The sequence below is a fragment of the Carlito syrichta genome, unplaced genomic scaffold (genome assembly GCF_000164805.1).
Source record: "Carlito syrichta isolate Samal-C Ts95f unplaced genomic scaffold, Tarsius_syrichta-2.0.1 Scaffold304017, whole genome shotgun sequence".
Classification (NCBI taxonomy): Eukaryota; Metazoa; Chordata; class Mammalia; order Primates; family Tarsiidae; genus Carlito; species Carlito syrichta.
The window spans coordinates 601,805-626,680 of record NW_007248113.1 but is presented as its reverse complement, the minus strand read 5'-3'; the positions used below and the strand labels follow the sequence as shown (position 1 = coordinate 626,680).

The following is a 24,876-nucleotide window of genomic DNA, read 5'->3' as shown; positions in this document are numbered from 1 at the left end:
ATATTTTCTGATATTGATCATTATACTATGGTCACGTAGGTGAATGTCCTTGTTCTTACAAAATACACACTGGAGTATTTAGAAAATAGGAGCATGATGTTTCTGACCTACACTCAAATAATTCAGACAAAACGCATGTATGTATATGGTGAAACATACACAATGAGGGAATAATAAAACAAATATTGGTAAAACGTTAATTAATGAATCTAGGTGATAAGTATAGAAACTATCCAATTCGTGTAACAATTCTGTGGATTTAAACTGTTTCAGTTTTTAATTAATTAAGTCAATAACACAGTTCATAAAATTAGAATCATAAAACCAGAATACAATAAATTCAATACTTCAAGGTATTTAGAAAGAATAATCAATATATTAAAAATATAATAATGTGGAAAGGTATTTACCCGTGATACTTTCCTAAGTTTTGCTCCAGCAATTGCAGCGGCAAGTCCAGTTAAAGGGCGGTTGTCTTCGGACATGGATCCCGAAAAAAACCCAGACGCAGGGAGGGGAGGAGCAGGAGGCGGTGGAGGAGGAGGGGGCACTTGATTAGGAAGAGGAGGGGGAGGGGGAGGTGGTGGAGGCCCAGAGGATGGGAGTGGAGGTGGGGGAGGGGGTCCTGGGGGAGGAGGCAGTGCTGCTGAAACCTGGGCCGGGCCTGGTGGGAGTGGGGGAGGGGGTGGTGGTGCCGGTGGTCCCAAGACAATGCCTGAGAGAAAGAAATGCCAGGTAAGATCACCAACAACACAGCTAAGCGATATTACTTTATTTCACATGGCAAGGTATGGAGAAGGCCATGCTGACTCAAACATTTGCTATATAATGAGTCCCCTACATACGAACCTTCAAGTTATGAACTTTAACAATGCACACCTCAGGTTTTTTAAATGTACTATTTCTCTCCACTAGGTATCAGCCCAGCCTGTTAAATATATAAAGTACTAATATAGCTGATTATGCTAGTTGCTTAGGCTAACTTTGTCAGACTTAAAACAAATTGGACTTACAAACGTGCTCTTGAAACAGAACTCGTTCATATGTTGGGGATTTCCTATATATTAATGAATTCAATTTATCATAATTTTAAAGTTTCAGTTTTAAAATATACTGAAATGTAAACCCAAAGTGTACACCTACTTTAATGTTAGAGCTTTAGTAATAGAAATATGCAACATATCATCTAATTAGATTTTTCTTAATGGGGATTTGGTAAATTAACAAAATAAACACTTCTAAAATTTTGGAGAGAGGTAAGCATCCCTGAAAAAATAAACTAGTGCATATGATGGTAGGTAGAACTATTCAAAATAACAAACTCAAAATAATCCATGTAAAATTTAAATGTGGAGACTGCAAATTTTACAACAGTGAAGACATACATTTAGTTATTTACAGATAGCAAAGTGGCTGGATTAAAAATATGAAGGGTTGAGTCCCAGGCTTCAGTATTTTAAAAATATTCCACATTTAAATTCAGTGCATAGTCAGGGGTGAGAATCACTGAAGAAATTTACTAGTACAAATCAAAAACCCCAAAATAACTCTCAGAAACAATTAAATAAAATAAAATTTGAAGTGTAGAGTTGTCTTATCCTACAAGATAGGGAGTAAGAAGAGAAATGTGCAAATCTTGTAAAATCACAAAGGGAGTAAACAAGAATTTATTTAATAACAGAATACTGAAATAGTAGGCACTCCTTTCGTTAAGGCTTAAAAGGGGTATTTTAGGACAAATAAAATGTTATTTGCACACTGGGTGGTAATTGCTAACCTTTTCAGCTTGAGGAGTTGCATAACCAGAAAATACAAATTGCTCAAAAAAGCATATAGAGGTGATAGGCTGTCCATCTTCTACAGGCTATTAGAGTTCTGAGGATACAGCAGGCAGGTTGTTTAACCTTGTCAGGCTGTCTGCATCTCTCTTGTCAGAATAACTGTCAATGATACTAAATTGCACATACTAGAATTTTGACTCAACTTTTAAGCAAATTTGATAAGGCAACAAGAAAAATATATACACAGCAATAACAAGTTTTATTATTTTATTTTAAAAACTAAGATTTTTAAAAAAGAGATGTTTAAATCTATATTATAATACTGTTTCTTAAGTACAAATTTGTTTTCAGTTTCCCTTCTGCAATCCTTCCTAAATCATAATTTTAAAAACTAAAGTTGCTAAGCATCTTCCTATTTACTTACAGAATCAAGCCCGTCTCTACTTTCAAATAATTAACTTTTTAAATTTATTTTTATTTTTTGAGTCTCACCCTGTTGCCCAGGCTGAAGTGCAGTGGCTCACTCATGGCCACTCCAGCGTCGACCTGCTGGGCTCAGGTAATCCTTCCACCTCAGCCTTCCAAGTAGCTACCACACCCAGCTAGTTTTTTGATATACTTTAGAGACAGGTCTCACCAAGTTGCCCAGGCTGATCTTGAATCCCTGGGCTTAGGCAGTTCTTTTGTCTCAGCCTCCCAAAGTGCTGGGATTACAGGCTCGCCTGGCCTCAAATAATTAACTTAGCGATTACCTCCTCCCTTCCCTGCTGCCATAAAAGCCAGGGGTGGGGATGGGGGCGGGGGGAGAATAACTGCAGAGGACGCTATTGTCTCTCAATCATCTCTTCAGCCACTACTTCTTAAAATTTTGGACCTTGGAACCTTTTAGCGCATATACAAAACCTGCCATTCTTCTCTACCCCTCTTGCAAAGTCAGGATGCTCCACAGGGTTAGGCTGGCACCCATCCTGAAAATCCAACTTGAGAAGACCAATAGGAAAAGCCGAGATCAGAACTGTTCCAAAGGAAATTCTAGGATGATATATCTAATGACTACAGATGGGCACTAAATATATCTCTAAGTCTCCCAGAAACTAACGAAAACCAATTGAGATAACATTTACTGTGTAGATTGATGTGTCAAGTTTTCCTAGTGAAAGAACTGATTCCAGAGACCCTGAAATACCAGAAAACACCTTTAACTATAATATTGCAGAAGATACCAAAACCTAGCTCAATATGGAAATTTCTCATATGGATCCTCCAAATGCAATTAATCCAACAGAGGAATAAAAACATTTATTTTCTACTTTACTTTTTTAAGTTAAAAACGAAATACACATAGGTGCTCAACTATGAAAACCACCCTACCCAGTGATTAGGGCGATAACGACAAGCCTTACCCTGTTGGGCTGGAGTCTCGGCCGGCTGAGAGGCTGCCTGCAAGCCTGGCTCAGAAGCAGAAGAGTCTCCCAGCACAGAGTTTAGAGGAGTCTCAACAGAGGCAGGGGCAGCTGCAGAGGGAGAAGGGAGAACACTAGGCTTGGATGAGGGAGTTGAGGCAATAGGGGTGCTTGGAGGAGGAGAAGCTTGCGATCCACAGTGTGAGAGTGATGCGAGGGAAGGCAGTGGAGGCGGCGGCGGAACTGCTGGCCCTGAGGTAGGCGGCGGCGACACGGGACACGCTACAGAGTCAAGCAGCCCACTGGGCGCTGTCGGTGAGGGAGGCATTTGGGGCACGGGAGAAGAAACGCAAGCCGGGAGGACAGGCCGGGGACCAGTAGCTTTGCCTGGGGGGCTGCTAATCATTATTGGAGGGGATGGAGGGAGGGGCGAAAAGCTGGAAGTAGACCAGGCACAGGGCTTCGGAGCCGGAGGCTGAGAAGAGGGTGTGTTCACAGGAGAAGAAGGTCGAGAGTTTTTGTTCAGAGGACGAGGAGCTGTAGCATAATGGGGAAGAACAGGGTGGAAGGCTGAACCTAAAGATGTTGCAAAACGTGTCGCTGAGTGTCGCAGTGGTGGTGTAGGGGGTGTGGAAGTAGGTGGCAAAGCAGTCACTACAGCAAAATCAGGAGTGGCATCTGATACTGGAGCTGAGATGACTTTAGCATATGATGGAGGAGGTGCTGGAGGAGGCTGGCAACTGGAATACTCAGGAAGTGGAGCGTTATACAGGGAGCTGTCTGAAGATGAAGCTGGACAGAAGGTGGAAAGCAGCAGCAAGAGACAGGATAAAAAAGGAGAGAGAAAAAGGGAGCTAGTGAAGCCACAAAACCAGCATTCAGACAAAATGTATAAACGTAGACTATAGTTAGCACCAGAGAATTAGGCACATGTGCAAATAACTCTTTTTACCCAAGAATATTTTAACTTGTAAACACATTTTGGGATCCAGAAGAAGATGAAATAGGTTTCCTTTTTCTCTAATAAATGGATTCATAAATTAATTTATCTTTACAAGATAAAGGACAGTAGTGGTTTTGATTTTTATTATTTAGCCCACTGAAAGGACATTAAAATTACATGAATAGGTCCATAAACAGAAGAAAAAATTCAGTTTTTTTTTTTTTAAACAAATAGCAAAACTAGCTAAATGTTTACTACAAAGGGTGAGGAACCTCCTATTCAATGCTTATTTGAGGAAAAGTTTTTGTTGGTTTTAACTCTAGAAAGTAATTAGCTAAAAATAAATAAATTAATCTAAACAATAAGCCAACTAACCAACCAATCAACATCTAATCAGCTTACATTGAAACTTTTGATATAGGTCATAAGGAATAAAAATTCTTAAACTCTACAATAAATGCTAGCTTTAATGAATGTTAAAATATCTTAAACTTTCAGCCATCTTGTCCCTTATGTAAGTCTTTTAATAAACTCCATCAGGTTTAGTAATTTCCACTGAATTTTCACAATACTAGAAAATATATTTAAATAACTAGTGAGTTTTAGAATGTTTTACCTACTATTTTAATTCCTCCTTCAAAAATTTTAGGATACAATCAAGCAAATTTCTTGCTGAAAGGTACTATATAATGCTAAGGCATTTCAGACAATCTAAGCAATCTCATGAGGGAAATATATTCCAGGTTCATCCAATATAAAAAATTTCCCATAAAAACACACTTACATTTTATAGTCAATTTATAGGGAGTTAGAAGAATTAGAATGCCTGAGTAAAAATTTCCAAGAGCTTTCTTAAGTCTCCAAGCAATAAAAGCAATACAGAGAGAAATAAAAAGAAAATGTTAAAGTAGTAATTGCTGCATATTTTTCATAATTTCAAATTGTATTGCTAAATCCCAAGCATCTCAGTTGTAAAATATTTTATTACATATCTGCCTAAAACATCATCTAAGCGTGGATGGAAGAACACAGAATAGTTTGTAAGCTTCTTACCAGTATTGGATATTCTGCGCTCTCTCTCCCAGTCCAGCTGTTCCCTTTCTAATTGTTCCTGTCGCTCCCTTTCTTGCCTCTCACGTTCCAGTCTTTCCAGCCTCTCCCGCTCTTGTCTTTCTTGCCTCTCCCGCTCCAGGCGTTCCTGCCGTTCCCGTTCTTGTCTCTCTCTCTCCAGTTGCTCTTGTTCCAGTCGCTCTCTCTCCAGCCTTTCCCTTTCTAATCTCTCTCTCTCCAACCGTTCCCTTTCCATTCTTTCTCTCTCCAGCCTTTCCCGCTCCAGCTCCTTTTGTCGCTGCTGTTCTTGTAACTGTCTGAAATTTTAAAAAAAACAAGGAAAAAAAAAATTTAACCAAATGCATCTATGGTTACTCACCATTAAAAAGCTATTCTTTCCACAATGGAACTATGTGAACTTTCTGATTCAAATAAAAGCAACACAGAGCATGCAATCAACTTCTCTTATCCCACATGAAGAATGGCTACTTTAGAAAGAGATGACTTATGTTTCATACAAATGGAAATAATTTCTCGGATTAGCCTCATATTGGCTGAATGCTTCAGCACATTATACTAATGTCTCATTTTACTCTGTGCTTTTCCTAAAAAAAGTACTGCAAGTAAATGAATTTTCCAAAGAACTCAGCATACCACTTTAATAACCAAAGGCCATTATTTTAATCATTTAATGAAAAAACTTGTAAACTGTAATGTCCTCCCTAATAGCAAATTTAATTATACAAGTAACACATTATCGTCTCAGAAAAGACAATGGCTGGCCACAGCAATAGCTCAATAAACATTCACTGAATGAAAAAAAGGCAAGTAAGAAGAATTGAAACCTCACATCCAGAGGCAATTATAATCAACATTTGGTATTATATACCTCCAGACTTTTCCTCATATAAAATTACAAACATTAACTTTAAAACCAAATAAAATGGAATCCTATTTCCCACTACTATGAAACCTGCTTTCCTTTCTCTTAATATATTGTGAAAGCCTTCCTAAGGCACCTAGTTGAGCATCTTTATTTTCTATGAGTGCATAATATTCTATTGTTTAGCTGTCTAATTTAAGCAGTCTCCTATGGAAGTATATTAAGTTATCTTCATATTATTACTAATACCATAGGAAACATTTATCTTCATCTTTGAACTCTTTTCCAACTGTTCCTACCTGATCAATATTAACAAAGATTTGCTGGTTTAAAAAGTATGAGCTTCTTAAGATTTTTGATACAAATTCCAAATTTTCTTTAGGAAAAGCTGTACCAATGAACCATACCTAAAAAAAAGTTTTCTTGATCTTATATTTCATAGCAATGTGGAGAAGAGTAAATGAGGTAATAGCTTAAAGTTCTTTAAGAAGTTACCTGACGAAAGTACCAGGTGAAGTGTAAGAATACTCAGTAAGTGTGGGCTGTAATAGTAATCATTATTTGGAAATTTCAAATTGGAACTTTTCCTGGACTGGCTAAGAAACTGGTAGGGTTCTGATTAGAGGCAAAGCTAAATGACAAAACATGTATGCCATCTTTTATTCTTCCTAGCAGTATCAACACACAATAAAATCTTTTTTAAAAAATATCTTTCCTTTTTATTTCCTAAGCTGGCTATAAGAAAAAGAAAAAGGCCCACTTGACAAGTAAATCAACCATACTTATCTCACAAAACACACAGCCTCTCTCTGGACATATCACCATACTTGGCAACGACGGTAAGAGAAGCTGGGTATGACAGGGCACACCTGTAATCCCAGCCTTTGGGAGGCTGAGGTGGGAGAAATGCTTGAGCACAGGAGTTCAAGACCAACCTAGGCAACACAGTGAGCTTTGTCTCTACAAAAAAAATTTAAAAATTAGCTGGGTGTGGTGGTATATTCCTGTGTCCCCATTAATCGGGAAGCTGAGGTGGGAGGATCACTTGAGTCCCGGAGTTGGAGATTGTGGCAAGCCATGACTGTGCCATCGCACTCCAGTCTCAGTAAAAGAGTGAGACCCTGACACATACACACACACACACACACACACACACACACACACACAGACTGCAAGAGAAAAACACAAGAAAGCTATGGTAGTGCTGATTATGAGTAGTTGCTTGAGATACTGACCACTAATAATAAAATCAGGTTTTCAGAATACAGCACTAACTTCATTATGCTTTTGATAAATCACTAGTTACCAAAGTTTTTGAGGGTAACAATATCACTGGGGGATGAGGGGAAGAAATTAGACATATTCAAAATAATGGTTTTCATAATGAACTAAACAAAGAAAAGGCCGGGCATGTGGCTTATGCCTGTAATCCTAGCACTTTAGGTGGCTGAGGTGAGAGGACTGCTTGAACCCAGGAGTCTGAGACCAGCCTGGGCAACACAGTGAGACCTTGTCTCTAAAAAGACATCAAAAAATCAGCCAAGTGTGGTGATGCATGCCTGTAGTCTCAGTAGGTTGAGGTTTCAGTGAGCTGTGATCATGCCACTGCCCTTTAGCCTGGGTGACAGAGTGAGACCCCTGACTCAAAATAAATTAACAGAGATAAGACAGCTAATAAACTCAGCTGGGGTTTGCATTAAATTTTAAACATGCATCATGTGTCAAAAAATACGGGCCATTTAAAAAGTAATACTCTAAAGCAATCTGTTGGGTTCAAAGATTAAAAGATACATCTATACTATTCTAACCAAAATATATATAAATATAGAAGCTAAAGAAAAGTATTTAACTCTAGATTACACTAGCTGAACCAAGAAACCTATGATGAAAATACCCAAGTTTTTAAGTCTTTGTACATTTTTGTATCACTACTTTTATTTTTATCAAAATATATGATATATGACATATGATATGTATATAGTTTTAAGTTAAGGCTTACAACAAAAAGCAGCTCATACTCCAATATCCCACCTCTGTGTCCTACTCAGATGTTTCTTATGTTTTCACTTTAGATATCTACTTTCTAATAGGAAGATATCTCCCATAACTCCCTACCCACACTCAAACTTTTCCCAACATGGTCATGAGAAAATAGGATTTTTGGTTAAATCACTATTTACAATTTACATTATTAACATGATGATGCAAATACTGTTCAAATTTGAAACACATAATAGTCTATGACTACATTTTATTTCTCAAGTTCTTAGTGTTTTTTTAACCACCAAGTCAATGGCTATTTCTCTAAGCAATATAATGCTTTTAACACATACAAAAAAGTAAGCTTTAAGTCACAGGCAGAAGGTCAGGTACAGGTGAAGTGAATCTGAATCACTGAATAATGACATTTACAAGTAGGGGCACTGACTTAAGATTGTTTCACATGTCATAATATTCTAGGGTTTTCAGTCAATAAGAGATAAAAGAGTATCTACTGATGTAGGAAAAGAACAGTGCCAGAGAATGTTTCCAAGTTCACTGATGGGTGACTCAACAGGCAATGCATATAGTTGCAGAGATTCTCCTGACTACATTTTCTTGCTTTGAAAATAGAAAGGAAACTGTTGAACATTTCTAGCTAATTTTTAGCCTGCTAACTGAAAAGAGCCCATCTAAACATATTTCCCAAAATAGCCTATCTAGCAGAAAACCCCTGGCTTACAAATCTTTAGTGGCATGAAAAATTACCACCTAAATTGGATGGTTTATAAATCTGACTCTAGTAAGTTTTGACCTCTAAAGCAAGACATGTGTGTATCTTTTTAGGAGTTTCCAAATTTATAAACTTGGCTTTTCTCAGAATTATCACTGCCAATTTACATACTGAAAATGCACGTCTGCTCTTTCTAGAGTTCTCTCTACAACTGTTTTCTTCAGTCATTAATAGAATTATGTGAGGATTTTTTTTTTCAAAGTACAAGCACCTTAATTCTGAACCATGGAAAAATTCTGACAGACTAATTTTTCTTTAAGTTAGGAAATGCACTCTAATAATTTGAATGTTTCTGAAAAAATACAAATTATTTTCAGAAACAATTATAGTGCAAATGACCAATATTTAGCCACCAAAGCATTTTAAAAAATCATAATTCTTTCCACCACCAAAATATCTATTTCTCTCCGAAAGAGGTATTCCCAAATGTAAATAGATGCACAAAGCCCTGTCTGGCCCACAATGAAATTAATAGCTTTAAAAATATATATTCAAACACATATTAGTTTATGTTAACTCAGACTTATTTTTCAAAGTAAGTAAAATATAAGTAACAATACTTCAAAATACATTTCATTCAGCTTTACCTATAATGAATAGTGTTAGGTAAATAAGAGTGATTTCTGTAATGACACAATGAAGTTGGAGCAAACTAGGAAAAATGTTCTGAGTTGATAACATTTAGTAGCGCTGTTATTATTGCCATTTGTCAGAAAATAAAATTAAGTTGATATGATCATATAACATGGGCATTTCACTTCTCTATGAGCAAACAAATGAAAAATTAACAAAATTTAACAAAACAGTTAAGTTTTAATATTACAAAGTTCCCAAGACAAGAGTCAATACTTACAGCAGAAGGCGATCAACTTTTGGTCCATCCTGCCTCTGAAGGCCAACTGGAGGGCTATACACTCTCATGGTTCCAACTCCTCAGTTCTGGGCCAGGATTATTATTCCCCTTTTATAACTTTCAGGTAGAGTGGTGATTTGCAAACTATTTATAGGCATTAACTATATTAGGTTCTATGTTGAGACTAACGTAAGACTGACTCATGTTTCTTAGAATATATTTTTCATCACAGCCAAGAAAGTCAAATATTAATGAGTAGGAACCAAAAACTATTTAATACAGGATATATGGTTAAAAGATATTGGACTCATAAGATTTATCATGTAAAGTAAATATTTCAGCCCAACTTTACATTGATTAAAGATAAAAATTAAACTTATAAAAGTAATACATAACTTAGAAGTCAAATAGCAGTACAAGGGTTATAACAAAAGTCATCCTCTTAGCAACCCTCACCACTTCTGATTTCACGTCTCAGAAGAAACTACCTTCAATAGTCTGGTATTTATTGCATGGCTCTAAATACAGTAATTTGTCTGGAACTATTACTTCCTGATTTTTCAAATTTAGATGTTATCTACTGACTTCCCACTATACAAATTATTTAATTCCTACATCCTTAACCCCCCAAAAGACCATTTCTTCCCCACTCTCCCAATGAAATCTTAATGCCGCTATGGATACACCAATATTCACTTATCACATAATTCACTGCTAATCACATTTACTTTCCAGAACAATTTCTTTCTTACTCTGATGCTAACCATCAGTGCTTTTTTCCATTTAATTCTTCTTCTATGTACCTATCTCTATTTCACCCCAAACTCTCCATCGGGAACTGTAAACCTCTCAGTGTGGACAAACATAGCAAGCAATCAGGTTTTTTGTTCTTGTGTTTTCTTTCCCTCGGAAACACTTCATGTGGAGTCCTCAGTCCCCAGCCTCCACATGGATGGGCTATTCTCCCTGAGTTTTGCTTTCCCTTTAGTCAGTAATGAGAACTGCCTCATCTCTTTTCTACTTGGGATCCCCTGTTTCCTTAGTCCTCTCATGGTTTAATCATTTTTGATCTATCCTCTCATTTTGACAGAACACATCCTTCCAACAGCTTCCTAGGAAATTGTGCAGAAGAGGAGGTTTTAGATTGGAAAGAGTTTTTCTCAGGATTTTGAAGCTCCCCTACTTTGTCCCACCCCCACCCCCTACCAAACTTTTAGAATGCTCTCTTCATTCTAGTACAGTATTCTAAAATTCCAAAGTGATACGACTTGAAAGTGGGTCTTTTGGTTTTTTCCACTTATTGGGCTGGGCACTTATTTAGTTTTTTTAATCTGGACCAGAACCTGGCAAACGACAGCCCTAGAACTCAATCTACCCACATCCATTTATTTACACGTCATCTATGGCAAGCTGCAAAGGGAGGGTTAGAGCAAATGACTTGGGACTTTATAGCCTACAAACCCAAAACTATTTACTGTCTGGTTCTTCACAGAAAACGTTTGCAGACCTCTGATCTAGATGATCAAGTCACTGAGTTCCAGAAAATTTTCTTATTTACTTGCAGGTTCAATTTCCTCACACAGTGAGACTCCAACTCAAAAAAAATAAAGTAAAATAAACAAAAATTGGCAGTAATTTTAAAAGAAGCAGAGAATAAGAAAGTATACTTAAATTTTTTTTGAAACTGCATTAACTTTTTTTAATAGAGGGTTTGGGAAATAAGGAAATTACCCTGAAAATAATCATAAAACATAGAAATGGTATATAATAAATAAAATAAAGTTAAGGTTGGGTTAGGAGGTCCTACATCCAAATAATATGAGTTGGTGGAGGGACAAGAACAAAAGTGTGAGGCTGAGGTGAGTGGATTGCCTGAGCCCACGGGTTCAAGACCCGCCTGGGCAGGAGAGACCTCATCTCTACAATAAATCAAAAAATTAGCTGGGCGTGGTAGCGCGTGCCTGTAATTCCGGCTACTTGGAAGGCTGAGGCGGAAGGATCGTCGGAGCCCAGCAGGTCGAGGCTGCGGTGACTGGGAGTGGCCACTGCACTCCAGTCTGGGCGACTGAGTGAGACTCCAACTCAAAAAAAAAAAAGAAAGAAACATATTCTCTTAGTTCTCTGAAGTTACTATAGTATATTTTTAGGCTTTCTCTTGCTTTCTGCAATGCATCTATTTTGTCCAATTTCAATGCTTTGTTTTGGTCTATCTTCATGTTATAGACGTTATCCTCAAAGGTTTGATGATTCTTAGCTGTCCATTCATATTAATATGTAGCATAAATGTTGATCAGAAGCCTTTGAGTAAATGAGTTTCACTGGCAGGGACTTTGAAGGTTTTTTCTCTTGGTCAAGGCAATTTTCCCAAAGAGGAATTTTACAGTCTTGCCTGGGCTCTACAGGACTGGCTGTCAAGCTAGGAGTTGAGTAAGAGAAAGAGACTAAGTTGGCCAATTTCCACTTAATTCATCGTTTCAGTTGGCACCCCACCCACATCCTCATAGCTGTGAATTTATAATGCAAATTAATAATGTTTTTCATTACGTTTTCCAGTAATAGTGTAAAAAAGAGCCAGTTAAATAGTCAAAGCTAACAGGACAATTTTATTGAGCTTATGAAATAAAAGTTGGCCTGGGGGTATTTTATTATGCCTCTGAAGATGAAGCCAAGTGAAAGAAAAATGATTTTTATATAAATAATTACATGAAATAAACTATGGAAATGTAATTTCTATTGGGAACCAAACTTCACACTAGACTGTGCTATACATCCTTTCCCTTTGTTTTCTAACCTACACAACTAGATCTAGTCATGTGTCGCTGTTAACTGACAGAAAATAAATACTCAAACTAAGTGTCGATATAAACATGTAGTAGATATTTGAGGGTTTTTTATTTTCCCAAGTATGGCTTAATCATTGGCAAAAACAGACTGTATGCGATATAGATCAAAGGAAAAAAATAAATACCTTTCTTATAATTTGAAATTAATGAAGTAATAAAAAGCAAGATGCCTGTTTATTATATGATAAATTCAGGAAGAGTTTCAACAAGTGATTTCTTGGCACACAACCTTACGTAACCATACCATCAGTCCTGGAGGGGAATAAGGAATGACAGGTACACATGCGCACATTTTTTTGTGCCTCCTTGCCTTGACTGGAAACTCCTACTTTACTTCCTCTTCAGTCATGGCTCAAAGATCACCTCCTCCATGAAGCCTACCATCTCCCAAACAACAAAGACAGAAAAGCCTAGGCAACATAAAAACAGTGTGTATTATCTTCTTGACTCAACCCAGCAACCTTCTAAAATGATGTCATTATTATCTTCATTTCACAGCAGCATCTGGAAAATCTCTAAAAGGCCATTTACCAGCCAAATATCAATAATTTCTCCTTCAAATTATGAGTTTAGAATGGGAAAAATTAGGCAAAAGTTAACAAAACTACAATATTAAAGGCCAAAACTTAATAATTTTCTGTCTTATGTTCCAATACCTGCAAATAAAATAATTCACTACCAGAAACTTCTTGACTATTTATCAGAAACTTTATTGGGGTCTCTACTCTTAAGATAGCCTATAATGTTTGTTGTGGAGGTGATACTCAAATGTTAAATAAACAATAGAAGAAAATAAAAAACACTGTGTGCTTAAGCTATAGGATTTGGAAAAGAAAAATACTTGGAGAAAATGACAATGTAGAGAGAATATGAGAAGGGAGTGTCAGAAGAGGTAAATGCATACACACAAGCACAGAGGGAAAAATGAGTTTTGTGTATAGACAGTCATGAGAGATGAAAGAGATACACAGGATAAGTTCCTAAATGCCAGGCCAAAGCATTAAACTAGACATGGGGAGAAGTGGCCATAAGGAATGCTGAGCCAGGAAGTAACAAAACAGGAGTGTCTAGACTCTTACTGGTGGATTGAGCAGTCATATAATCTTCCACAGAATTCTACTAAAATTCAAGAAACATCATAAAATGCATATAAATAGACACACAACAAGGTAGAAAACTGAGGAGGGCAGTCATTAGTAGGGCAAATTTATCATGAACTTTCTGGAAGATTGAAAGGGTAGGAGGTAGTTACATGTCTGAATTTTTCTCCTAGTTTCCTACAGACTTAATATACTTATTCAACATCTCTACTTAGATACCCAATAAACAGCTCAACCCAATATTCTCAAAATTCATCTCCGACATCCCCTAACAGGATCTGCTATACTCAAACTTTCCCATCTCAGTTAACGGCAACCCCATCCTACCCACTAGCTTAGCCTAAAAACCACAACCCCTCTCCTTCCCTCATACTCTACCATACAATCCAGCAGGACATATAAGAATCTGACTTTTTACCATCTCCATTACCTGACAGAAGCGACAATTATCTCCTGCCTAGTCTACTGTGATATCTTCTTTACCGGGCTTTCTTGTGGAACTACAGTCATAACACTGTACCCTGCCCTGGCTTCCAATTATCTCTCTATAGTCTCGTCTCAACCGGGCAGTAAGAATGATTCTGCTAAAGTGTTAAGTGGGATCACTCCCATGCCCCGACTGTCCAATGGCACCTTATTTCTCAGAATAAAAGCTAATTTTTTTTTAAAGCCAGAGTCCCACTCTGTCACCCAGGCTGGAGTGCAATGGCCACTGCAGCCTTAACCTACCGGGTTCAGGGGATCCTTCCACCTCAGCATTCCAAGTAGCTGGAACCATAGGCACGTGCCACCACACCCAGCTAATCTTTCTTGATTGATTGTAGAGACAAGGTCTTGTCAAGTTGCCCGGGCTGGTCCCAGACCCTTAGGCTCAGGCAATCCTCTCGCCTCGGCTTCCCAAAGTGCTGGGATTGCAAGCATGAGCCACCACGCCTGGCCTAAAAGCTAAATTCTTCACAACAGTCTGCAACAACCTGTATGTTCTGACTCCCATTACCTCTGGCCTCATCTCCTGATACTTTCCTTTTCTACTCTTTTCTCTCTGCTCCAGCTTCCATAGCCTCCTTGTTTTCCCTAGTACACACACAAGCACCATTATGTCTTTTTTTATGAGTTGGAATCTCACTGTTACCCAGGTTGGAGTGCAGTGCCATGCTCACAGTCATCACAGTCTCAACCTACTGGGCTCAGGAGATCCTTCCGCCTCAGCCTCCCAAGCCTTCCAGGCAATTATCACCATGCCAGGCTAATTTTTTTGATTTATCGTAGAGATGAGGGCTCGCTAAGTTGCCCAGGCAGGTCTTGAACCCCTGGGGTCAGGCAGTCCTCTTACCTCCACTTCCCAAAGTGCTGGAATTATAGGCATGAGTTACCGTATCCAGCTTATGTAATGTTTACTGTCTGATTAGTTTAATGTTTTTAGCTCTACCCTTCCCCCAACGATATAACCTAGGCATTTAGAACAAACAGTGCTTAGAACATAAATGGACTGAACAGTAAAGGCATCCATAGTCCAGAACATATACTGAAAATGACTGAAGCAGATATGGAAAGAGGAACCTGGCAAAGACTTGACTTGAGGTCAGCAAGTAGAGAGAATGGAAATGGGCAGAACAACAGTAATCAAGCTGATTAATAAGCACATACACCGTCTGGAAAACAGCTGCACCAGCTCCTCTCCTCTCCTTTCCTCCGAGCCCCAGCTCACTGGATGGAAAGCACTGACTCCCGATAACTGTTCTCTAAAGAAACTGAACAAACTGCCTCAAATGAGCTAGAGCTTCCAGTGGAACAAGAAGCAGCTCAGCATTTTAAGGCCTCCTGCTCCCCATCCTGGTATCCCAAAGGTGAACCCGTCAGCCTACTTGCTCTGCCCACTTTCACAGAATTCTTAGTCATAGAAGAATGCTGCCCAGCAAAGAATGATTTTGTATTCTACTACTAAACCCTATGATAACATCTCAAGATCAATGTCTTATAAAAACAGCCAATACTATCTCAACTTTTTAGTTAAATTAGTCATGTGAAAAATCATAGATTGTAACTATCATAAAAACTAGTCATAGATTGTAACTATCATAAAAACAAGACTTCTTGAATTATGAAGATATTCTGTATGTTGTTGAATATATTTAAAATATTTTAAATTACCCTAAGTAGGATTTTTAGAAAAGATACAAAATTTTATAACATCTTGTGTCCAGCATAACAAGTATCTGGTCACTTATTAACGGTGATTCCAAAGCTTACTAATATAACAATAAAAGTTGTGACTTTCAAGCAGCTGACAAGACACATCTACTTTTTATTTGAGTTGGAGTCTCACTCCATCGCCCAGGCTGGAGTGCAGTGGCACTCTCACAGCCATCTCAGTGTGGGCCTGCTGGGCTCAGGCAATCTTTTTTTATATAGAAGTAGCCGGAACTACAGACGTGCACTGCCACGCCCAGATAATTTTTTGATTTATTGTAGAGATGAGGTCTTGACAAGTTGTCCAGGCTGGTCTCAAACCCATGGGTTCAGGCAATCCTCTCACCTTGGCCTCCCAAAGTGCTAGGATTACAGGCTTGAGCCATCACGCCTGGCACATAATCTACTTTCAATAGTAGAATGTTCAGAGTTTGGTCTGTCGCAGGAAGATAAAGTATAAACAATAACTTGTGAATTTACCTTCTCTGAATTTCCAATTCTTCTTGGGATGGGCCATTTTGAACTTGCGCTGGTAATTGTGAATTTTGTCTAGGCAGTGTTGGCCCTATAGAGAAAGGAAAACATTATAGATGAACATTATCTTTGTATGTAGCTGGATAGAGGAGATAAAATCATGAGGATAACATAAAACCGCCACATATTTACAAATGTATCTTCTTTTTATCTAGCAAAATAAAATATAAGCTTTATATAACACACAGCAAATGAAAGACTGCAACATAATACTGTCATCATCTCCAGAAGGCTTACTTGAAACAAATGGAAAACATCAACAATAAAGGAAAAAGAAACATTTATATATGAAGAGCTTGAGTAAAACAAGTGTTCAATGAGCATCTGAATAGGCACCTAAGCTTGACATTTTCTAAGACAATGAGACATTCTCTTTGGGGTAATTATTCATGAAGTGGAGAGGGAGAACTTAAATGAAAAATCGGAATTCAAAAACTCACCTAAATAGAACACTGGAAATGAAAAACAGGAGAGAGAAAGCATGAGAACCTTATTACTAAACTGAAATATGCTAATGCATTTATCAAATTTGCCCAACTTAAGCTGCCATTTTTGTTTAATGGCCTGGCATTTCCAGTACTTGTGAAAACAAACATTGGCTAAACTTCCATATAATAATTAACCTACATGTCTGAATTTTTAATGTAAAGAGGCAATTATAACAACTTTTCATTGAGGGTAAGAAGAAAAAAACCTCCTGCATTCACACAACATGGTTCTGTCATGAGAAACTAATGACCATCCATTCCAACATATCATGTACAATGCAGACCCATTTTTAGTATCTTAGATAGAAAGTCATTAAATTATGGGACATCTTAATGTTACTGGATATAAAAATTAAATGTGTCATAAAATGAGATAAATAATGAACCTAATATACAATGCCTAGGGTTAAAATAAAACAATCTTAAATACTAATCTAGTAAACAAAAGAGTAAAGAAATAGTAGCTATTGTCCACTCCTTGATATGGGAATTCTAGTGTGCCAGCAAATGCTGCTGGCAGATATTTTCAAAGATTTTTGTAAACCACTAGTATTTAAAAGTTAGTAAATAAATGTTTCTGTGTACTAAAGTAGATTCTTGGAATCTATGAGTTAATAGCACAAAGTATCTATTTATACTAGTGGAATAGACTTCAGAACTAGAAGTAATGGTTTATCAGGATGAATGCAGTACTAGTGTAACCCAAGTGTAGGCGAAAAGAAATAGTTTGATCTGAACTTACCTACTAACTTTTTCCCCTCATCTTTTTACAAATGCTTTTAGACTAATCATTTAATTTGTCCTCTAAAGACAGATTAGATGACAACTGCAGTGATATATTTCATTAGTCTGCTATCTTGAGAGCCAAATAAAGGAATATAAAAATATAACAACCCCATGCGATCAGTAAGAACAAAAAACCCAAAGAGTTTTTGAAATTAAAATTAAATACACACGTAAATGTTTGCATAAATGAAAATATATGATGGTTGTGTAATAAACAGTTTAGAATTTTTTCCTTGGGAAGCTAACATAATAATGACAAAATAAGGTTGTCATATTAGGCCATACACTAATGTTTAATACTTAAGAGGGAAAAGTGCTCTCTTCTGGCAGCAGGATGAGGACATATAAGGCAGGTGGATAAATTTAAGAAAGTATAAAATATTTGGGGAACGTACTTAATATATTCAAAGTTACATTTATCCACAACTAGTAAATGCAAGCATTTAGCATGGGCAACTCACAAGACCATTATGGATGAATTATTTTTTAAAAGAATGTTTACTGAGTATTTACGTGAAAACCTCAGGCTGCTTAAATAATGAAACAGCTGCACTATTTGGCATCCATTTCATAGAAGAATACAACTGTACTACTCACATAAAGAAAGGAATTATATTTCAATCATGATATTAATGGATTAAATTTACCAATTAAAAATCTAAGTTTTAATTCAAATTATTAATTCAAAAAGGTGTCAAAATTTCAACTCAATCCTATTGATTTATTAAATAGTAATTTTTAAAACTAACAAAAGTTTGATTTAACTAACAAAACAAACTGAGTAAGAAAAAAACTTATAGCATTTACAGAACTTGTTTTAGATTTTTAAATAAAGGTTTTTAAAAGCTTACGAAGCAAATCTGTTTAGGTTTTGAAAATGTGAGTAATATTTTGTGGCTGATATAATCAATTATAAGGATAATTTGCTACAGTTTATTCCTATAGCTAAGAAGGAAAGAAAAATTTCAAGATCCAATTAAAATGGAGAGAATTTTGAGCCCAGAACAACTCTTAAAATTCTTTTCTACATGGTTCTTTGTGATAATAGATTATTTGTCTTTCCAGACATTCTTTAAATTGGGAGAGGGAAATCCCTCCTTTTGCCATTTTTAAACACATTTATATTTAATCTAGTTGTTTTTTCTTTCTTCTTCAGTATTGCCAAGTTGAAATAATCAGCACATCAAATTTTATGTGCATTTAAAAATTAATATAAACATACAAGAAACATTAAATAAAAGTTCCAGGTAAACTATAAACTTCAGGTACACAATTATATTTTTCCTTCTTGTCAGACAATGGGCTGTAAAACTGGTAAATAATACCAAAGTTACCATGCACGACCTGAAGCAGCAACTAAGATTAGGCAAGGCTGTCAGCTGCCACTGTATGTTCAGGAATATAACAATTTCTTCACGTAGGTCATTTTCCTAAATTAGTATCTGTGTTCTCATAAAATATAAAATAGGTACTTTCACAACCATTTCAGTGGGCAAATGACAGTATTTTATGAGCATCATGTGGTGGCTAATAGCTCTACAACCAAGGATAAGAAACAAGTGAACCTGCGTTGCACCTACTATGTTATCATAAAGAGCAGTAGCTGTTGGAGAGTTAAGCTTTCTCTCTAACAGCCAAAGACAATGGTTGATCTTAATTTGTCCTGGCTAGAAGAAGATATATAGCAAAGTTTATGAATTACTGTTTCTAAAAGAAAAAAATGTGGCAATGTCACTGATAAAGTATCCTATGAATAACGAAAATCAGATTAGAAGAATCTCTTTCTAAAACAGGAATGGCATCTCAGAGTTGCCTTCAATATTAAGTTTTGGTTAAAGCACATTTCACTTACTATCCCATTTTAATTTTCACAAATCTAGTTTCACACTTAGCCACAGACTATTTAAAAACACAGGACTAAAAGACAAATAGGTGTTATTATACACAATACAGTCAAGTTTAAACTTAGCAACATGGTAATTATATTGTTTATACAAACTTAAAGGTAATAATGGGGGAAATCTATTTTTTAATACATTATTTCACAACTTTAAAAATTCACTTTCATTTAGGCCAAATCAATCTTTTCTCTGCAATTAGATAAACTATTATTCTGCATATGTAACTCAACATATTAAGTACAAAGGTACAGAACATCAAAGTGGGTTTCCAAACTGAGCTACAGAGACTCCTAATACAAATAATAATAATCATCCATGGCTGATTCAAAAGATAGCCTGGAAGAACCTCCAGGAGGCAGAAAAATCAGAAATAAAAGTTACTGATTAAACACTTAATCTGCAATATTTAGTTATGGGATCTGGGAAGGAGAGGAGGGTTTTATAAAGAGCCACACAATAGGCTCATTGCTATAATTGTGTCGCCTGGAGCAATCCTAATATATGACTTTAGGTGACTAACAAATACATTAGACTTTTCCTTCCCCCCTTTTAAAAAATTTTCAGTACGTACTTCTTTGCCTAAACCAGTAAGTGTGTACATTTAAAAAGGATTCTCTTCATAGATAAACAAACAATATCAATAATATTGAGGAATCACATTAAAGATTCTGAGTCACATGGATAAAGTACATACACATAGCTGAACACTTTATGTAAGTTTTTAACAGTACTATATTTTATAATTTCATCTCTCTCATAAAATAATCTGGTTAGTCAAGGTTTACATGAGCCAAAAAGGTATATATGAATTTTTTTTAAAAGCTCAAATAATCACTTTTTGAAACTTGGGTTTATTTTTAAATAGAAAGTTTTGGAAGTAAATGGGGATAAAAAGAGTTTAAACATGGGTATCTATAAGTATAGATAGATATTTCTCCTTTGTAAGGATAAGAATATGTACATGTCTGATTACATCTAATTTGGGAGGGCTAAGTAACATACCTAGTTTCTTCAAGCTAACAATACATATATGTGCACACGTGTGTATATGAGAGAGTGAAACAAAATACTCTATAAGCCTAAATTCACTCCTAAGCCACAGATATCTGACCTACTGAATAAAGGAGGCTACCAATCAGAAATCAACCTATTAAAACAAGTTAATAGTTTCCATCTGTCTCACAACATTCACACCTAAAATTAGTTCAAGTTAAGCAGTAGAGTTTCTTTTGGATAAGGCACATTTACACTCCTCAAATCATATAAAAATGGACAAAAAAATTTTCCTTAAATTGTAAATTAAAGGTTTGCTCCCAAACAAAATAATTAAAAACAAAAATGAACAAACAAAAATCTCTCTCATTTCTGTTAGAAGAGATAGACAAGAATAGTTTTTAAATCCTAATTCTAACTAACTCCTTAACTATCAAGCCAACTCAAAAGCTGACCAAATCACCTACGTGAACCACAACAAATATCACAACATAAAACCAGCTTGCTATATATCCCAAATATTACAAACCAGGCTATGGCCTAAGGAAACAAAAGTTATGGAAATGTGCAAGTAGTATGTCCCACAGCTTGAAAAAGTAATGTAAACATAATGTTGCTTACCACAGAAAATACATCGCAAATTAGTGCTGTCCTGGGTAGCAGTAACTTTGCTCTGGGCTGCAACAGACACCTTGGTGTTAGAAGCTTCAAAGGACAATGGGGCCATCTGAAGAACTTCACATAAACTAAAAGGTGCTTTGAAATGTTCAAAATGTATTTATACATACGTCCTATCTAGATCCTCATCCTGGAAGTTCTGTAATTTAATGAAAACGTATCTTCTTTAACATAAGCTCTTTAAAATTTTTTATATGTAATCTTATTTGTGGAAAAACCCTATAAGCAGCCATAGATCAAATGATGCACTTACAGCTTAGTTATTTCCTAAGTTACACAGTCAAAGAGTGCAATTCACATTTTAAAATTTTATTTTTTAATTTAATTAATAAAGATAGAGGAAGTCAAGATCTATGGCCACTAGAGTTAATTTCATGAGATCTACCCTCTCATTTAGGAGAATTACATCTGAAAAAATTTAGGGGACACACTTAAGATTAACTTAACATGAGAGTAATAACCCATTTCTACTAGTTGGAAAAAGATCAAAGTCATTATAAACAGCCTACTGCAATAAAGTTTCACATTCATTGATATAAAATGTTTACTTTGTATTTTGGGAAAAAAAATCACCTATTCATTATTTTACCAAGCCACACTTTACTGTTTTTTTTTTTCCCTCAATATGTAAACACACTTGACAAAATATCTTTAAAATGTGTGGCCACATCAAATAGCCACTTTATTTAGGCTATTTACATTAAATTTTAGCTTAAATGTCAATGAAATAAATTCTTTTTAGGAGGAAAAAAATCAATGAGAAGGTGCTGATTTATGAAAAGGGGAAAGGTTTATCAGAAATCAAGGTGACACTCAAAATTGGGACAAGAAAAACAAAAGTAAATTATATTTTTTTACTATTACTTTAGTGACATCCAAAACTTTACATCGATTTTCTGTAAAAGCCTAAATAAATTATTTTCAGCATGGGAAAGATTTTCTTTTACCATTGGTATTAACCAATAAACAGTTAATGGTTAAAAATATATTGGCTTAGGAAAGACCACATAAAGGCAAACAAGACAGTTATTTTAGACTTCCCCTAAAACTATTTTCTTTAAATAATACAATTCATGCTAACTAGAAGAGTTTTAGTAGAATCAGAACCAAAACAATTTATATATAAAGAATACACATCTAAAAATGGTTTAATAAATCTTAATAAAGATAATTTTCTCATAATTTTTAGAAATCAGACTTAACATAATCCAATTAAGTTTGTCTTGCTTTAAAAATATTACACATAGCAGATATTTGCAAACACAAACAAAATAAGACTGATAAATGCCACCCTTGCTAAGTACTTCCAACCACCCAATCTACTACTATTAAAGTTGCATGCACAATATTTACTTACAGATATAGAAAGACACAAGATATAAAAAGACCACAAGCATACATATAAAAATGTCTACCAAGCTAATGAGATCATTCCAAAGGAGAGAAACAACTTGGAAATTTTTAAATAATTATGGTTTAAGTTTAAACTGCTTTTAAAAAATCTGTCTTACCAATATTTGTAAATGGCTACTTCTATAAAACCTTTATTAAAAGGAACATGCCTAGTCTTCAGGTTTTACCCTTCAGTTCCTTTAATTCACATTTAAAAGGAAAAAACATAAGGATAATTTTTAAAACTTACAAGAAAAACTTGAGAAATCACCTCGTCTCTGGCAGCAAAGAAACTGCCATATCCCATTACTAATCATTTTGGCAAAAAGTCATTTGACAATTGTCAGAATGCAGGTAAACCACTATTACTGCATAAGACCAAACATTTTTAACCCCAAATTCCCAATCTTTCTCACAATTTAAACTACTACGCAACATTCTTGCACTTGGTATCTCTAAGCATCATCTTTCCACTGAATTTTACTTCATACTATTATGTAAAATATTGATCTAAATTCTGATAGAGTTGCTTGAATCCTACTGCAGCTTGCATTTCCCGAAGATACTAAATTATTCATTCCATCATATGCATAAAGCTAACAGAACTTCCTGCTTAACATTGATGCCATTAATTCTTTCTTCCTTCAGCTATGAGAGAAGAGTAGAATACAGGAAAGAGCATTCATTGTCCAGGTCAAGTAAATTTGGTAATATGATGTTTTCAGCAAAGTTTTAAGACTGGCAGTGATATTCCATAAACCTTACATTTTACAGTGAAAGGACATTTCTCTTTAAGTCAGCCATATTAAAATAGGCTCAGGGCCGACAGAAACTAGGGAGGATCCCCAAAAGCATGAACTAAGGAGGTGGAAAAGAATAAAAAATGTAAATCATAACATTTATACTAAACTTCTAGAGAAGAAAAATGACCATCTCCATCAGTTACTTTGATCTTAAAATAGTCTTATCATACTTTGTCCATTTATCATTACTGCAGCTGTGCAATACCCATCCTTCATACCCTCCCCCCCTTCCTTTAACATTCTTTACTACAGGTCGTTTTGAGTAAGCAGGGATATGTAGAAACCTTGGGAGAGTTAGCAGTGGGAAATGACAGGCTGCTCAGATTTGATCAGCATTACAGTATTTTATTACTATACATAATTACTACAGTAGTCCCTTCACATTCTTGCTTTTCACACTAGGGGATTCCACTATCAGCAGTTAGTCCCAAGACAATTTGTAATGGGGATATTATTCATCTCAGCATTATTTTCTGATTAAATGAGAAAATGTTTGCTTAAAGACTGGTTTGAATCTGATTTGCAGTCTGGAAAGCTAGTATGTTGAGTGAGTGAGCACAATATCAGCATCTAAATTAGTGCTGTTAACACTTCTGACCATCAATAAGGTCCCGGGTATTTCCCTCACAATTGAAAAGTTCTACTCTATACATATATGTTTATTCTAAGATACCTGGAACAGAAGGGAGGCAAACACTGCAGTAGTATGGTTGCTTGCATTCGAGAAAGCTAACCATACTGCAGTGCAGGGCACTGTGCTAAGAGATATGAGAATTACGAACAGCTCAAGGCAATGTGATTTTTATTTTATTTTATTTTTATTTTTATTTTATTTTTTGAGTTGGAGTCTCACTCTGTCGCTCACTCACGACCACCCCAGCGTCGACCTGCTGGGCTCCAGAGATCCTTCCACCTCAGTCTTTCAAGTGGCAGAACTACAGCCATGCGCTACCACGCCCGGTTAATTTTTGATTTATTGTAGAGATGAGGTCTCGACAAGTTGCCGGGGCTGGTCTCAAACCCATGGACTCAGGCAACCCACTCTACCTTGGCCTGCCAAAGTGCCACCGAGTCCAGCTTATTTTATTTTGAGTCGAAGTTTCACTCTGTTGCTCAAGTGGGAGTGCAGTGGCTCCATCACGGCTCACTGCAGCCTTGACATTCTGGACTTCGGAAATCTCTCTGCCTCAGCCTTCCAAATAGCTAGCTAGGACTACATCATCATGCCTACCTAGCTAACTTTTTGATTTTTTAGTGGACAGGAGGCCTGGTCATGTTGCCCAGGCTGGTCTTAAATTCCTGGGCTCATGCAATCCTCTCATTTTGGCCTCCCAAAGTGCTAGAATTACAGATGTGAGTCACTGCATCTGATCTGTGATGCATTTTAAAAGAGATAGTTTGACATGTTTTCAAAAGTATTACTTTAAGTTTTGTTTAAAGTATGTGTGTGTGTATATATATATATATATTTTTTTTTTTTTT

General features: G+C 36.1%; 1 protein-coding gene across 1 annotated transcript in view; it reads right to left on the bottom strand.

Annotated features, from left to right (window-relative positions):
* ENAH (ENAH, actin regulator) overlaps positions 1–24,876 on the bottom strand; it is a 171,928-nt gene that overhangs the window by 20,810 nt on the left and 126,242 nt on the right. Inside the window, exons 4-7 of the mRNA XM_008059379.2 lie at positions 16,300–16,384; positions 5,181–5,494; positions 3,185–3,295; positions 411–715 (exon numbers count right to left, since the gene is read on the bottom strand). Coding sequence (XP_008057570.2) covers positions 411–715; positions 3,185–3,295; positions 5,181–5,494; positions 16,300–16,384 — 815 coding nt within the window. The remainder of the gene's footprint in view (positions 1–410; positions 716–3,184; positions 3,296–5,180; positions 5,495–16,299; positions 16,385–24,876) is intronic.